This window comes from Tachyglossus aculeatus, chromosome 6 (assembly GCF_015852505.1).
Source record: "Tachyglossus aculeatus isolate mTacAcu1 chromosome 6, mTacAcu1.pri, whole genome shotgun sequence".
In the NCBI taxonomy this organism is placed as follows: domain Eukaryota; kingdom Metazoa; phylum Chordata; class Mammalia; order Monotremata; family Tachyglossidae; genus Tachyglossus; species Tachyglossus aculeatus.
Genome location: NC_052071.1, coordinates 19,043,352 through 19,061,230, shown reverse-complemented (window position 1 = coordinate 19,061,230; position 17,879 = coordinate 19,043,352). Strand labels below are relative to the sequence as shown.

The 17,879-nt window shown below is 40.6% G+C and overlaps 1 protein-coding gene across 2 annotated transcripts in view; it reads right to left on the bottom strand.

Annotated features, from left to right (window-relative positions):
* TENM1 (teneurin transmembrane protein 1) overlaps positions 1-17,879 on the bottom strand; it is an 849,492-nt gene that overhangs the window by 440,142 nt on the left and 391,471 nt on the right. For both annotated transcript variants that reach the window (XM_038747613.1, XM_038747612.1), the window contains exon 3: positions 14,836-15,096. In XM_038747613.1, coding sequence (XP_038603541.1) covers positions 14,836-15,096 — 261 coding nt within the window. The remainder of the gene's footprint in view (positions 1-14,835; positions 15,097-17,879) is intronic.

Below are 17,879 nucleotides of genomic sequence, written 5' to 3'. Positions count from 1 at the left end.
GGAGGTCAGTGAGGAGGCAGATGCAGTAATCCAGGTGGAGTTGGATTCATTCATTCGTTCATTCAATCGTATTTATTGAGCGCTACTGTGTGCAGAGAACTGTACTAAGAACTTGGGAAATACAAGTCAGCAACATATAGAGATGGTCCCTACCCAACAATGGGCTCACGGTCTAGAAGGGGGAGACAGAAAACAAAGCAAAACGTAGACAGGTGTTAAAATTGTCAGAACAAAATCAGCATGGGCTCCGCATGGGAGCAGTTTGGATGGAGAGGAAAGGGTGGATTTTAGCAATGTTGTGAAGGTAGAGGTGACAGGTGGTAGAGCAAATATGTGGGTGGAATGGGAGAGATGAGTTGAGGACATTGCCAAGGTTATGGGCTTGTAAAACAGGGAGATTAGTGGTACTGTCTACGGTGATGGAAAAAACAGGGGAAGGATAGGGGAATGGTGGGAAGATAGGGAGCTCAGTTTTGGACATGTTTAACTTGAGGTGTCAGCGGTGCATCCAGTTAGAGATGTCCTGAATGCAGGAGGAAGTGTGAGATTGCAGGGAAGGAAAGAGGTTAGGGCTAGAGATTAGATTTGGAAATCGAGTACAAGTATTAGTAGAAGCACAAGGCTAGTCCATGTGAAATCATGAGTTCCTCTGTGGAAAACATAAAAAATAATTTGCATAAAGAAACAAAAAGCATTTTACCTGTACAGTCCTCTTCTATTATGAGAATATAATCTCTCATTTTTTGAACACTGCATTTCAAAAGTACAACTTTCTGAAATTAGTTGTTTGGAATATTACAAAGTATTTCCTTGATGTTACCAAAAGGAAAATTGCATTTATAAGAACTCAGTACATGATTTTTAAAATGGTAATCAGTGTAAAGATTGTAAGGAAAGAAACTTGACAGGCATAGTGAAGCAGCCAGCAGCAAACCTTTCTTATCCATATCAAGACGGTGTAATAAATTACCCTTTTCTCTTTCACGCTGCCAAGAGAAAACGATGTTTAGATTAAACCTTGCTAAGTCCTAAAAGGATAATTTGTCAGTATTTTCCAGTTTACTACCAATGCAGTATTGACTTGCTAGGGACTTCTACTTCCACTAATTCCATCTGCAACAACCGAAACCCAACTTGTTGATAAACAAGTTATTTCTTCATTTCAAGACTCACGGGTGCAAGGTGCAAATTGCCAGTAAAATCAAACCAAATTATCTTTTCCAGGTCCTAAGGGCCCAGTCCCTTTAATATAATCCTTGTAAACCAGTGTTCCGTGGAGACCAACTTTGGAGACTAATCATTATTTAATGAAACTCAAATTCCAAGTGTCTGCAGATTTAACAGACCCATGATTCTAATCCCAGGGAGTTGTTTAAAAAACAAGTAGTAAAATAAGAAGATCTGAATAAGCCTTTACTGTGATATAGGTTGCTAAAAATGCGTAACAGGAATATTGAATGGAAAATTACTGAGCTCTGGGATAAACGCTTTAAGTATAACGGCACCCTCCAAAATGCCAATTACCAGAATCAAACGATCACTAGTCACAAAGGACAACAGGCCTATATAAGTAGGTTGTTCATCCAGTTTTGTACAGGACAATCTGTTTTTTAACTGGTCAGTTTCCCCTTCAGTATGGACAGCACCTTAGGTGCCCTTCTAACTGATGTTTTTGTACTGTCTTAAGCAGTTCCTGCCTCTGCTCCTTCCACCGAGTTTCACAGCTCAGAAGTGGTCGCAACATATTCTGAATGATCATCATCATCATCATCATCATCAATTGTATTTATTGAGCACTTACTGTGTGCAGAGCACTGTACTAAGCGCTTGGGAAGTACAAATTGGCAACATATAGAGACAGTCCCTACCCAACAGTGGGCTCACAGTCTAAAAGGGGGAGACAGAGAACAAAACCAAACATACTAACAAAATAAAATAAATAGAATAGATATCACATACGCTGCATGTCCGTTTTACTGCACCATGGAGCTGCCCCCGTCCTTTCTTCCTCTCCCACTCCCTTCCACGTCACCCTGACTTGCTCCCTTGGCTCTTACCCGCTCCCAGCCTGACAGCACTTTTGTACATATCTGTAATTTATTTGTATTGTTGTCTGTCTCCCTGCCTTTGGACTGTAAGCTCAAGGGAATACGTCTGTTTATTGTTGTATTGTACTCTCCCGAGCACTTAGTACAGTGCGCTGCACACAGCAAGTGCTCAATAAATGCGATGGAATAAATCAACCTGGATATCCAGTATCCCCAGATCCCCAGGGGCATCATTGGCCACCCTCCCCGAAGGCAGAAACCCTCAGGCCTTGCACTGTGATCCAGCTGCACTCCAAGTAATAATATGTTCTGGGAGGTCACAGTTATGTATAGGAAGAGCTGGTGGAAACTTAGTAAGTTGAACTTTATCTTTTTCTTCTCTGGTCCTACTGTGGCTTAACACTTGGATGGCAGCCTGCCGAATTCTAATTAACCAGATTTCGTTATCTTGCCTTGTCCCAGAAATCGGGGAACAACCAAAGTGTGGGTCAACTTGGTCCCATCCTACTCTTTCTGCCAGGACAAGTGTGCAGATAATATGGTATTTCCCAGAAAGGAGACAATTAAACTAACTCTAAAACCTTTCACCTATGCATAGGCGTAAACTTCCCCATCCTTGGTCCATGGAGCAAACGGTAGTGAAGAAATGTTAGTTTCTGTGCAGGAAGCTTTTTCTGTGTTTCATGCTTTATCTCAGGACAAGTAATGAACTGCTATAAAGAAGAGTCCTCGGACTACAGAAACCAGCCCCTAAAGTAGAGTTTTAGCCCGTGTAAACTTGCCGATGTGCAATGAAAATAAAGGAAAGATCATCGCAGCCAAAGTGCTTTTGTATTTACCCTCCCATCAACATGAATGAAAAGCACCCATGTATAAATTTACGGATAACGTTGGCCATATAACCCAATCCAAAAGTAAAGAACACAGACCTTGAATAAATAAGGAAAACCAAATTTCAAATCAACCATTTAGTAAAATATAGCCGTTTGTCCCTAATATCGCAATTATGTGTACGTTGATGAAATGGTTAGGTGAAAAGGGTATGTTATTTCATTGCGAAAGGAAAACAGCAATGAATTTATTTACATGAAAGGTTTTTAATTTGCAGCTGTCTTTTTTGTTTTAACAACTGCTAATTTTGGCAGGCGACTTGCGAATATTAAATTACTTGTCCATTGGGCTCAACTTAAACACCCAGCTTCACTCTGCAGAATACTTGTACACTCCATATTATGGGACTATAAACAGTCAATTCCAATTTTAGGAAGCCAGCCAGTGACAAAATGTGCTTTTACTATACCTTGAAGATCACGATCCAAAAGTTTTTAAAGAAGACATATTAGAAAAAATAAAGACAGAAGTTGCAGATTAGGTCAGGTTGTAACTTGACTAAAAGCACATGAAGTAATCTATTATATTTCTCATCAGATTTTATGTTACTACTTGTGTTCTTTTTAAACTTTCAAATAGAAAGGCACATAGTACGTAAGGTCAATATGAGACCACGATTATCCTTGGCTACGAGGTGAAAAGTATCAATCACTCTGAAAATCAAAACTAATCCTACATTTGAATGTATAGGAAGATTATATGCCACCACTACCGTGATTCATGTTCTACTTACTCCTGAAAAACACATCCATGTAATACTATTTTCTTGACCTATGATCAGTGCAAATACCCATGCTAATACAACCATAAACTAAGCCACGAGAAACAGCGTGGCTTAGTGGAAAGAGCACAGGCCTGGGGGTCAGTGGTCGTGGGTTCTAATTCTGGCTCCACCACTTACCAGCTGTGTGACTTTGGGCAAGTCACTTCACTTCTCTGTGCCTCAATTCCCCATCTGTAAAATGGGGATTGAGACTGTGAGCCCCACGTGGGAAAGGGACTGTGTCCAACCCAATTTGCTTGTACCCACCCCAGTGCTTAGAACAGTACCTGGCACATAGTAAGCGCTTAACAACTACCATTATTATTATTTAGAAGCAGCATGGCTTAGTGACAAGAGCATGGGCTTGGGAGTCAGAGGATGTGGGTTCTAATCCTGGTTCTGCCATTTGTCTGCTGTGTGACCTTGAGCAAGTCACTTCACTTCTCTGTACCTCAGTTACCTCATCTGTAAAATGGTGATTAAAAGTATGAGCCCCAAGTGGGACAACCTGATTACTCTGTTATCTACCCAGAGTTTAGACCAGTACTTGGCAAATAGTAAGCGCTTAACAAACAGCATTATTATTATTACTATAAACTGATGCAATAGTCTCCCTATTTGATTTGACACTTTCCCAAGTCACCATGATTAGAATAAGAATTAAAGAAAATGAAAACTTTGCATTACTTTACATACGTCAGAGATACGAGAAAGATTTTTTTCTCATGACAAACTGCTAGTAATAGTAGTAGTAAATTGAGCCCCTTGAGGGATAGGATCTGTATCTAATGCCCACCAATGTACTCTTCTCCGGATCTCAGCACACAACAAGTGCTTAATGCTATTGCTATACTACTAGTACCAGCAGCAGCAGTAGTAATAATTACTGAGCACCCATTGGGTACAACGCACTGTACTAAATCCCTGCGGATCACAAGGCAAACAAGTAACACATTCCCTGCACATGAAGAACTTGCACCCTTAAGGGGGAGATGGACATGGAAGTGTATCCAGGAATCCAAATAAACAACTGAAGGTACAATTGGATAAATGCAAATGCTTAAATACTGAAGATGAGGTTATGTACATATCCTTAAGGTATGTACTATAAATTATTTGTTCATATTAATGTCTGTCTCCTCCTCTACACTGTAAGCTCATTGTAGGCAGGAAACGTGTCAGTCAACTATGCTCAATTGTACTCTTCCAAGAGCTTTGTACAGTGCCCTACACATAGTAAGCGCTCAATAAATACCATTGACTGACATACCATCAAGATTCATTTAATGAAAATAACCCAGAAATGAAAAAAATCTACTTGCAGCAAAGAAAGAAATACATCAGTAGTACCACGCAGCTCCTTGTGACTAACAAAATGGAGGCCAGCACAATTTTGTAATGGCAAAGACAGATTAATGGCAATGGCAAAGACAGATGGAAGCAGCGTGGCTTAGTGGAAAGAGCCCAGGCTTGTAAATCAGGGTCAGAGGACCTGGGTTCTAATCTCAGCTCTGCCTCTTGTCTGCTGTGTGACCCTGGGCAAGCCACTTCTCTGTGCCTCAGTGACCTCGTCTGTAAAATAGGGATTAAGACTGTGAGCCCCACGTAGGACAACCTGATGACCTTGTATCTACCCCAGAGCTTAGAACAGTGCTTGGCACATAGTAAGCACTCAAATACCATTATTGTTATTATCATTATTTTGAAGTTGTGAACATACCTGATGGGAGGTTTGAGGTCAAAGATGCATAGATTTATGATAAGAGACTACTGCCAAAATTACCTAATCACTAAACAAGCCAAATGATCCCTAGCACATTTCAACAGCATGGCAGATGAGTAGATATGAATCTACTAATCTAATCTGGTTCTAATCCTGACTCCGCCACTTGTCAGCTCTGTGACTTTGTACAAATCACTTAACTTCTCTGTGCTTCAGTTACCTCATCTGGAAAATGGGGATTAAGACTATGAGCCACATGTGGGACAACCTGATGACCTTGTATCTACGCCAATGCTTAGAACAGTGCTTGGCATATAGTAAGTGCTTACCAAATACTATCATTATTATATGAAACCAACCCCAAAGAGATAATCTTACACAGATGACAAGAACACTATAATGACCTTCAAGAGCAGTTACACTAGCATTGCTTGGCAGGACGAGATTCCTAACAATGAGTTCCTGGAATACAGCCTGCTCACCAGCACTGAAGTAATTCCTGTTTCATTTAAAACTTCCTTGGTTCCCTAATAGCGATGAGAGTAGGATACTCAAGCCGTAGCTTCATGGTGAATTGAAAAAGGACTCATGCAAATAGGATGGGCAACATGAATGAATTATGGTCATAGTGAAGCATGATCTTATTGATGCAATGGACTATTAGGAGACAACTGTCCAGAGAGATCAGCTGGCTGCTGGCAATCACAGGCGGGTTGCTCTCTTTAAGCAAAGTTTTCACAGAAATATTTATGCCAAGAGACTGGCTTGAAACAAGAGACATATCCTGCAATAATAATAACAATAATAATAGCATCTATTAAGTGCTTACTATGTGCAAAGCACTGTTCTAAGCGCTGGGGAGGTTACAAGGTGATCAGGTCGTCCCATGGGGGGCTCACAGTCTTAATCCCCATTTTACAGGTGAGGTAACCGAAGCACAGAGAAGTTAAGTGACTTGCCCAAAGTCACACAGCTGACAAGTGGTGGAGCTGGGATTTGAACCCATGACCTCTGACTCCAAAGCCCATGCTCTTTCCACTGAGCCATGCTGCTTCTCTATAGCGCAGCAAGGAGTCCTTCCATGCACACCACATGGACATGGACGTCAAACCCACATCAGTATTTTCTTTCATACACACATGGGTAGGATTTCACTATCAGTATCATCATCCTGCAAAATGGAAGACTATATATACATATTTGGTATAATTTAAGGAGTGGACATCATAACCTAAGCCAAGTTAAAATAGTGCTGTTATTTTATAGTCCATTTTTAGTATACTGGGAAATTAATTTACTACTGTATATTAGTGCTCCCTTGTCCCAAAAGGTTTTTTTTAGCTTCCAGAGTTTTAAATCCTGATAATATTCCTTGTATTTTCATTTACTGTAATAATTTTACTCTGAAACATATGATTGGGTTTTCTACCAAATTAAACCGTACTAACATTCAGTGAGATTGTATTTTCAAAGACAGATAAAGGTTTACATGTGTGTATGTGTGTCTAATATATTTACATGTACTCACAGACACACACGTGTATGTGTATGTATATATGTGTATAAGTGTTCCCTCATGGCTAAAACTTTAAAAGGGTATCATATTCTTTGTACTGTTGCCATTTTCTTTGATACTATGCCACTGCTGATTCTATAGAACATGTTGCTCCCATAAAAAATATTAGAAGCAGAATCAACCCCTCACTGAAATACAGAAATAGGAAAAGAGATCATATTTGTCGAGTAGTTCAATTTCCCAATTCTTAAAACGTCACTGCCTTCAAGCAGTAGTCAATTGTGGTATCAGAAGTTATTTTTCATATACATAAAGCAATTTAAATACCTTACATACTTCCTGAAATACTATAACATCTCCGAAGGAGCCATTACACAGTCAACTACAGTGTCTTGCCCACTTCTAATGGGCCCATCGGAGCCGTTATCATGTCAGTTATGTGGTGTGGTTTCCGCTAAAGCTATCTGCATGTCACTGTGTTGTTTCACAGAGTTCCTTTGGCACACTGACTGTTCCACAGGAACTGCGACCGTGCAGTCAATGTGTCCTATATACTTTATACTCAAGCAAATGAAAACCAAAAAAGTAAACATAACAAAAAGAACACCCCATTAAAAGAGTATTCATGGCCTCACTGAAATGTCAGAAGGAACACTTTCTCATAACATCCGGGAAGCACACCTATAAGGCTTATATTCTTTTCATAAGTCTTGTTGCCTGACCAAAGCTTTTCAGGGCTCTTAGAGAAGCACGTACAAGGCAGCCTTGGTGTATTTATTGGCAATGTGGGGTAGAGAGCCTTGGTTCGGTCACGCATATCCCAAAGCAACGGTAACCGTTAACTCTGAATTTCGTCACGCTCGTTGGGCGAAAGGACATTTTTCTTTGCAAAACTTCCTAAAGGAAAAGCAAGATTCAGCTGCACAGAAAAGAATTGTATGCACATGGGGTTGACACCCTACCCCTGCTAAAAAGGGCTTCAAAAGCAGTTGCACTCACAGTAACAGAAATTAACTCTTGCTGAGGCCTACATTTTTAAATTAAACCTTCTCTCAAGTACCTTTGGCAATAATTCAATGACAACAGGGTAGATTTGAAATGATTTCCTACTTAAGAAGGATCCAGGCATAGAAAACACTGCACATAATCTTAATTAGGGGAGAAAATGGACTCAGGACTATGACAAAATAGTGATGGGCACCAATCACATTTAACTTTCCCCTTTTTCCCATTCTAAAATTTAAAAATGGACCTCTCTCACCTTGAGCTACTTCATCAGCCTAGCTAAGTGTTATACTTTAACATCACCTGGCATGTGGAGATCAAGAAAGAGTTTGGGCTCCTTGAGGAAAGGCTTAGGAAATGGCATTAGGAGGCAAATGATATCGCTATGTACAGCATGGAATAGATCAACAGTATCAAATTACCTACCGAAAAACTCTTGGTTAGGATATCTCTGATGGCAGTTTTAGCTCTGAACAGGAAAGTCAGATGTTCATAACACCTAAATCTGAATGCATTATAAAGTGGTGGATGGGTGTGTACATGTGTGTGTTTATGTGTTTAGCTGTCCTTTGTGTTCAACTCTAATGCTACTGAGGATGCGATCCAATCCAGGTGGACGGAGGTGGCCACAGCGATTGACACCCGAATGTGCCGCTGAGATCCTAAAAAGGTTGCCATGTACTAGACGGATAAACCTGCTATTTGCCTGCTTAAAATTGGGTGGTTTATTTGAGTTTAAATAAACTCACAATCATTCAGCGGGGCTAGTTTGAGTGAAACAGGCACTTTTCTAATGCAGCATGAGCAACTAGAAAATCATTAAAGTTTGCTACGAGCTAAATTATTAGTGTGGATGCTAGCTCTCATTAAATTACAGCCATTTTCATGTCTACCTAAAAAATATCAATGGATTAGTTTTTCATCCATTTCTTATCAAAACATTCTGAGAACTCCAGATTTTGATTAAAAAGTTTTGTTTTTTGCAGAGTTTATGAGATAACAGTTACTTCCCAAAGCTGATGCAAAAAACAAACTCAGGAAGTGCAGTGTATATTTCCAAGGCCCCGTAAGTCATGACACCAGGCGATTCACTTTAATTAGTGGCCTCATTATGAATTTACGTTTGATGTAGATAAGGGTGCTGAAGCACAATAGTCTTTGGGAGAATTGGAGCTGAAAGCTATTTTGAATCCAATATTTATTTTATAAGATTTAATTAAGAACATGCACACATTCTTTTTTTTTCAAAAATAAGGTAATATTCCAGACTGTCAACTACTGGGACAGAACCTGGCTTTGGGATTGGATCAAGAAAGAGTCCAGAAAGCTTCCAAATTGGTGTGATCTCAAGGATGGAGGCTGGGTGTGCAGGGGAGGGGGAGCTAAATAGTCCTGCCAGGACAGTGAGGATCTTTAAAAAAACTCTCCTCCAACTACTTAATGACAACCTACTAGGTACATCCAAAACGTCTGCAAAACCAGGAAAACAGGAAAAACAACAAAAAACAAAAGGTATTATAAACTAGTGCACAGTCAGATGCTCAAGGCTATTTATCAGTTTGTTCCATGAAAACTCTACAGGCAGCCAAGGATCCCAATCAGAAATTTAGAGTGTGGAGTGGTGGCAATGAATTCTATTATCCAGTTGGCTTACTGTCCATTGATTTTTAGGCTATCTTCATTTTTATAACAGGTTATATAATATATGAGTAGATCCAATTCAGGCCATGAAATGTTTACATCTCTCTCAGATATTTCTCTGAAATTAATCCAGAGAGTGCTGGAATTATTTGCTACATTTTACAGTATTAGCATTAGCATTTTTTTAAATATTTACCTCTACTTAACGTCTTTGCTATAGGTCTATGTTGCCACATTCTAGAATGCATCTGCTTTATTTTTTGCTATGGAGCAGTTGAAATATAATCTTTAAGTCCTAAAAACTGGTCAACCACAATCAGTAATCTAGATGCACTTTAGCCTGTGGTATGCTAAAAAAAAAAATCAAAACAAAGAACAAAATGTTATTAGTGTGACTATGACAGTACTAATTTGGCAACTGTTGCTATAAAAAATCCAATGGCCAATTTTTTGCAAAGAACATATAATCGTTTAAATAATGATACGCGAGCTGGGAGAAATAACTACCTTGTTCTCAAGTTGTCTATCAAGTTTGCTTACTTGGACTTTAGAAACAAGCTCAAATTTGTGTTTTTTAAATCTAACAGTTATTGTGGAGAGCAAATTACTTAATTGGGGAGACAGACATAACATATAGGATTTCGTTATCTGTTACACAGAGCTGTTTTTCAGGCTCTGGGATAATTGGGTAAGCAGGTACCTTATTTTGGCAACTGTTCATCAAGCCATTCTGTGTGTAAAAATAAATGCCTGGATGCAAAGCGCATGATCACATTGAACACAAACACACACACACACACACACACACACACACACACACACACACAGAGCTCAATACACACCTGTAAAACTTTATTTCACATCATTTAGAATGCACATGCCTTTGGTCATTAATAATAATAATGATGACATTTATTAAGCACTTACTATGTGCAAAGCACTGTTCTAAGTGCTGGGGAGGTTACAAGGTGATCAGGTTGTCCCACGGGGGGCTCACAGTCTTAATCCCCATTTTACAGATGAGGGAACTGAGGCACAGAGAAGTCAAGTGACTTGCCCGAAGTCACACAGCTGATAATTGGTAGAGTCGGGATTTGAACTCATGACCTCTGGCTCCAAAGCCTGTGCTCTATTCCACTGAGCCACGCTGCTACTCATTCCATCCCTGGGTGTTTGGTGTAACTGGATTTCTATTTCTGCCTGAACAGAAGGCCCAGAAAGAGCTGTGCAACTACAGATGTTCCTACTGCAAGCATATGAACCTTCAAATTAGAACAGTGAGGGTTTGGATTTAACGCTCTTGCTGGAAAATCACTTTTAAGGGACATCAGGGGGCTTCTTGAGATCAGGTTCCCAAATACTTATGTAGCTCTAGGGGACTCATCTGGAGCTAAATTTAGTTTTCAGTTGCTGAATATCACCTGGTGGCCCGCTCCATATGAATAAATTTTCCAGATATGCAGGGTAAAGGTAGTGTTTTTCACACACACTCCCTCCCTCTCCATTTCTCCCCATTTTCCTCCCTTGCAATCCTGATTCCATATTTAAGTAGAAAGAGAATATGGATATGTAGACTGGTTGCTAGTCTAACATTCAAAATAAAAATGACTGGGATTTAATCAGAGAAGCAGCAGCATGGCCTAGTGGAAGGAGCATGGGCTTGGGAGAGAGAGGCCCTGGGTTCTAATCCTGATTCTACCACTTGCTTGCTGTGTGACCTCAGGAAAGTCATGTAACTTCCCTGGGCCTCAATTCCCTCATTTGCAAAATGGGAATTCAATACCTGTTCTCCCTCCTATACTGTGAGCCCCATGGGACCTGATAGTCTTTCATCATAGTCTTTCAGAGAAGCAGCATGGTTCAGTGGCAAGAGCACGGGCTTTGGAGTCAGAGGTCATGGGTTCAAATCCTGCCCCTGCCAATTGTCAGTTGTGTGACTTTGGGCAAGTCACTTCACTTCTCTGTGCCTCAGTGACCTCATCTGTCAAATGGGGATTAAAACTGTGAGCCCACCGTGGGACAACCTGATCACCTTGTAACCTCCCCAGTGCTTAGAACAGTGCTTTGCACATAGTAAGCACTTAATAAATGCCATTATTATTATTATTATTATTATCTACCACAGAGCTTAGTACAGTGCTTGGCATATAATAAGTGCATAACAAAAACCACAGTTAATTCCCCCAGGTTCATTTTGTACATGCATTCATCCATTCTATGAATGCAGATTCATTGTTATTAAGGAGGTCAGGTATTTGGCCAGATTTTGGTCAAGGTGTGGGCACTGGCATGGACTTCCCTGCTAAGCGTCTTCATTTCCTATGGTCCTGGGATGCCATCAGGGAAGAGAAGATCAAAAAAAGGATGAAGTTTTCTGAGGATGAGTGAGGCACGGAGCAACCATATATAAACAAGGACAGGCTGACTGTTCCCATTAAGACAATTACAAATAGTTTGTTCACTGCCAGGATGGAAACACAATGGGGATAGCTCAAGGCTCCAGGTTAAAATGCACATTCCATAGAGAAGAGAATAAGGGAGGGCAGGAATACTACAATGGCCCAGAGAGCAAAAGTCCAATCTGTTTGTGGCTTCTGCCCAAGGTTGTTTGAGGTTTTGGAAGAGCTCACTCGGCTTGCAGGTGCTAAAAAGAAAACTCATCCAACATAGAGCTGAATATCAGCTCAAGGAGAGGTAATCATCATCATCAATATGACTTTTTATGAGAGAGCATCTACTTAAAATCACAGATTCAGAGAAATGTGTCAACAAAGCCTGCACCTTGAGTGTTCTGAGTGTTCCCCATTAAAGCCCAGAAATCATTATTCCTTTCATCACCCGATACTCTACGGTGTTCTTTAAACTGCACCCACTGGGATTTCAAGTGCAAAAATGGAAAGTTATTCATTCAAATTCCCTAGGGCACGGAGCATCTGAGGTTGGAATTCTGTAAACACCAAGATTATTTGGCATGGAAAGGTGAATGCAGATATAACTCATAAAGAGTTTGGAAATCATGTTAAATATGAAACTTCTTCCAGTCAAAGGTATAGCAGTATAAGTGGAAAATCTTCTGGTCCTACCAAGTCAAGATTGGCGAGTGCCACTGAAAATCAGTATTGTTCCACCCACACATTTTCTTCCCAGTGTCCTCCTTCAATAGGTGACTCACAGGCAAACATTTCTTACCTGCACCTATTTCAACATATGGTTTAGATTTTGGGGTCAATAGCCTTAACAAGAGCCAAAACAGAATTCTTCTTGACCCTATCCATGGATCTACCCTTAGGGCCAACGTTTCTTTCTATAAGCAGAGGAAAAAAGGGTGGCAGGAACTTTGGAGAATAGGGACAGTTTAGAGAATAGAAAGCCACCATTTTACATCTTTTCAGCCCTGCCATGAGACTCTGGGCGCGTCACAACCTTTCTGGGACTCAGTTTCCTCGTCTGTAAAATGGAGACTAAATCATACTCTCTCCTACTTAGACTATGAGCCCCCTGTGGTACAAGACCTGTGTCCAACCTGATTGTCGTGTATCTACTTCAGAACTCAGTACAGCGCTTTGCATGTAACAAGTGCTTAACAAATACCAAACACCACCAAAAAAGCAACAAAAGAAGCCCTTATATTATAGGCATGCTGATGAAAGTCAGTGGGCAGCAAAACGAGCATGTTTGACCGTGAGATCTGAACTTTGAACTGTGTTCAACGCATCAATTAATAATAAAAAATAATAATGGCATTTGTTAAGCGCTTACTACGTGCAGACCAACTGGCTGCAGGCTTGACACAAACACACACACACACGGAGACCCCAGTCGAGGTGACCTAATTCAGTGCTGAAAAAACATAAGAAAGTCTTGGAAATTGTACAAACTGAAATGGGCAATCAACGCTTGCCCTTTTACCAGTGTTTCATTCCTGAACATTCCTGCTAACTGCCACCCCCTTCAAGAAGCCATCTCTGACTTTGTACAGCAACACTTGGTTCCAGAACAGGTTGGCAATTCCCAACCCTTAGATTAAATAGTCCCTTGTCAAATAATCTGCGGGTCTGCAATTCTGACCCTTTGTCATTTATCCTCAGGAGGCACACAGGAAGCCGAGGCCCAAGGAATGTCTTTTTTTTTCTCATTTTTAAATGCATCAAGAAGGACCAGAGTATATGACCTTCAGAATTGACTAGGCCTCTCGAGTAAATTGTTTCAGAGGAGTCAGAGGTGTCATAGGAATGTAAAACACAGGGCGGCAGGGCGATTCCATCTCAACTCGAGCATTTTTCACTGCACCTTTATCTCCAGTGACTACGGTGGAAACCCTCAACTGACTTGAAAAATGTTTCAAGCAACTGATGAATAAACGGGATTTTAAATGTTAATAGGTTTTCTACTGCGAGGTTTCAGGTCTTGGAGGGAACATTAAAACATGATCAACAATGAAAAGCAATCCAAACAATGGAGAAAAACCCACCTATTAAAATGGTGAAGAGAAGATTAAATTTGATTTAATGAGATTGGTTTGCTTAGATCTATTGTCTAGCATATAGCTGACATTTCTCCTCCTGTTCTAATATTTTCAGTTAATTTGATTAATTCCACATACTAGATAGGTGAATAAATACAAAACCAGAAATTTTACAGTGTGCATAAGAGACATACGTCACTGCCACTATTGATAATTGGACCCTAAATAGATTTAATAGGTCTTTTCTGCAATAAACTTGATTTGAGTTCCACCACAAACAAAACTGTGAATAACCACATGAAACCACCTCATCCAGTTGACCACATTTCCTGCCTCCTACCTTTCAAAGCAAATGGAAACTCTGCCCTTTATATTAATTTCAAATGGTCCATCACAAACTAAACTTAGTTTCTGTTGAGGGGGAAAAAACATGTACACAGATGTTAACATGGCTGGACCACTGGGTTTCCAGAAATACCCCAGTGGGCCAGCATCCACAAGGGCTGCTCTTGCTGGCTTTTGGCTTTGAGGAACTTCTTAATCACCCCAGTGTTTAGAGTAATCATGGTGCCAGAAGAGGAAGAGGAAGTAAAGGAGGTTTGCTTCCATCAACCTCCCTTTCCCCTGCCAGTTCCCCATCACAGCATTTTCCTGCTATGATTTTCTGGCAAAGATTTCTGAGCTAGTTCCTCTCCTGGACATGAAATCAACAATAACATAACCCAGAAAGCCCAACAGAGAACACCATCTATTTTAAATATGTCAAATGGATTGTTTCATTACCGTTTTCTCCATCAGACTTCCTTTCGTGGTCAGTGTCGGTCAAGGACAATGCTGAGTTGGCCCGGCTGGACAAGCAGGAACTGTGTTCTGATTTCATTCCCCTCATCCACATCCTCAGAGCGTGGTCGGGTGAGCCGCCACCCTCAGTTTCAGTATCCACATCTGAACCCATCTCTATCTGGTAACCGTGCTGAGTGACATCGCATATGTCTGTCTGGTAGCCAGTGCACAGGATGTGTGGAGTTTCACAGAATTCCATTTCTGAAAGACAAAAAAAAAACAATATTGGAAGGGAGGTTTAGAAAATGAAGAGAGAAACAGCATGACTTAGTGGCAAGAGCCCGGGCTTCGGAGTCGGTGATCTTGGGTTCTAACCCCAACTCCACCAATTGCCTCCTGTGTGACCTTGGGCAAGTCACTTAGCTTCTCTGGGCCTCAGTTACCTCATCCAGAAAATGGGGATGAAGACTGTGAGCCCCACGTGGGACAACCTGGTAAACTTGCATCTATCCCAGTGCTTAGAACAGTGCTTGGCACACAGTAAGCGCTTAATAAATACTCAAAAAAGTCTACTTTAGCCCTTGTATTCCCAGAAAAGTCACTCCAATGTCAGAATATTTTTTTACCATGACTTTTGGCTTTACCTCTCATCTATAAATGTGGTCTTATTTCGAATTTATGCCACTTCAACACTTTGCTCCTGTTGGTTCTTAGTTGAATCTAGGCAAAACACTTAAAATACCTTCATGGTGATGATTTAAAATATCACAAAATGCAATAAAATGAGTGTGGAGTGGTGTAAATTGCAGAGTACATGTCTTTAATAGTTCTACCATTTCAGCAAATAATATGCAAATACTCTCTAGGGCACACAAATGCTTAAAGCGTTTTAAAATTACAACTTGTCGAAATGTTCCCTTTATGAACGAGTGAACGGAGAGCAGTGGAACATATTGGGGACAAGAAATTACAAGTTTCATCATAAGGGATACACTGAAGGATTAAATTGTGTTTCCTTAAACATCCTACCTAATTTACTGTTTTCTGAATTCTGAGTATGTTCAGTATCCATTGCTTTCACAGGGTAGAATTCTAGTGAACGTCCTTGGCGTGAAGCACTGCAGTTGATTTGTGACTACACTTAAAAGTACAGAAAAAAGATCTATTTTGCACCGCCTGGCAGAAAGGACAGAAACAGCCACAGCACGTCGCCTCTGAGAACAATAACAGTGATGGTATCTGTTAAATGCTTACGATGTGCCGGGCACTGTAATAAGCATTGGGGTGGACACAAGCAAACCAAGTTGGACACAGTTCCTGGCCCACGCAGGGCTCACAGTCTCAATCCCCATTTCAAAGATGAGAAAACTTAAGGCCCAGAGAAGTGAAGTGACTTGTTTAGTTTAGTCCCCAGACTGAGCCCCCCTTTTTCCTCTCCACCTCCCCATCCCTCCCGCCCTACCTCCTTCCCCTCCCCACAGCACTTGTATATATTTGTACGGATTTATTACTCTATTTATTTTACTTGTACCTATTTACTATTCTATTTATTGTGTTAATGATGTGCATTTAGCTTTAATTCTATTTGTTCTGATGATACTGACATGCATCTACATGTTTTGTTCTGTTGTCTGTCTCCCCCTTCTAGACTGTGAGCCCATTGTTGGGTAGGGACCGTCTCTATCTGTGGCCGACTTGTACTTCCCAAGCGCTTAGTACAGGGCTCTGCACACAGTAAGCACTCAATAAATACGAATGAATGAATGAATGAATGAAAGTTGGGAAGGCTGTGGTGGTGGCTAAAGTAGTCTGTGTCTGAAGGTGTGACTGATCCATGGGGAACTTTGAATTCCACTCCCCGCCAAACCCTTGCCCACATCCTTCCTCTGAACTCCCTTCCACCTCATATATGACTGACCACCGCCATCCCCACCTTCAAACCATTATTAAAATCACACCTCTTCCAAGTAGCCTTTCTCTGGCTAAGCCCTCATTTTCCCTACCCCCTCTCCCTCCTGCATCACCTACGCACTTGAATCTGCACCCTTTAAACACCTGATATTCACCCCATCCTCAACCCCACAACACTTGTGTACTTATCGAAAATTTATTTTAATATCAATCTTCTGCTCTAGACTGTGAGTTCCTGGTGGGCAGGTAACATGCCTAATAACTGTGTTGTTATTTTATTATTTTATTTTATTTTGTTGGTATGTTTGGTTCTGTTCTCTGTCTCCCCCTTTTAGACTGTGAGCCCACTGTTGGGTAGGGACTGTCTCTATGTGATGCCAATTTGTACTTCCCAAGCGCTTAGTACAGTGCTCTGCACATAGTAAGCGCTCAATAAATACGATTGATTGATTGATTGATTGTCCTGTACTCTCCCAAGCACTTAATACAATGCTCTGCACACAGAAAGTGCTCAATAAGTAACACTGATTGATTAATGTGATGATGTTATTTGTTTAATGTGATAATGGTACTTGTTAAGTGCTTATTATGTGCCAAGCACTGTAGTGTGGAACATGAAATGCCCGAGTTATTCCCTGGACAGGGTGGGGGCTTATCTTTCAGACCACTCATGCCATGGTTCCTTAGTTTCTTAGTGGTTCCTACTGTGAGCAGAGCACTGCACTGAGTGTGTGGAAAAGAGCATACCAATAATGTTGATACCATCTAAAGTGTATCATTAAAGATCTTTAATTTTCTTGCAGTTAATACTTTACAGCGCAGTACCACTTATGCACCTCTCAGAGTCTCTAGGTGCATTTATTCTTAGTAGTAGTAGCAGCAATGGCATTTACTATAGGATTACTATCTGCACAGTAAACTGTACTTAATAATGGGAAATTTAGACTCGACCATTGGCCCCACCAAGGGACTCACACTTAAAATATAGAAGAAGAGGAGAGAAGACTTAACTGTAGATAAATAAGGTGAGATGAAATGATAAAGCACTACTATAACCTAAGACAACTCAAACACATAGAACAAAAACAAAAAGCAGTGGGGTATTATTGATAAATCAGTGGCATTGGGCAAGG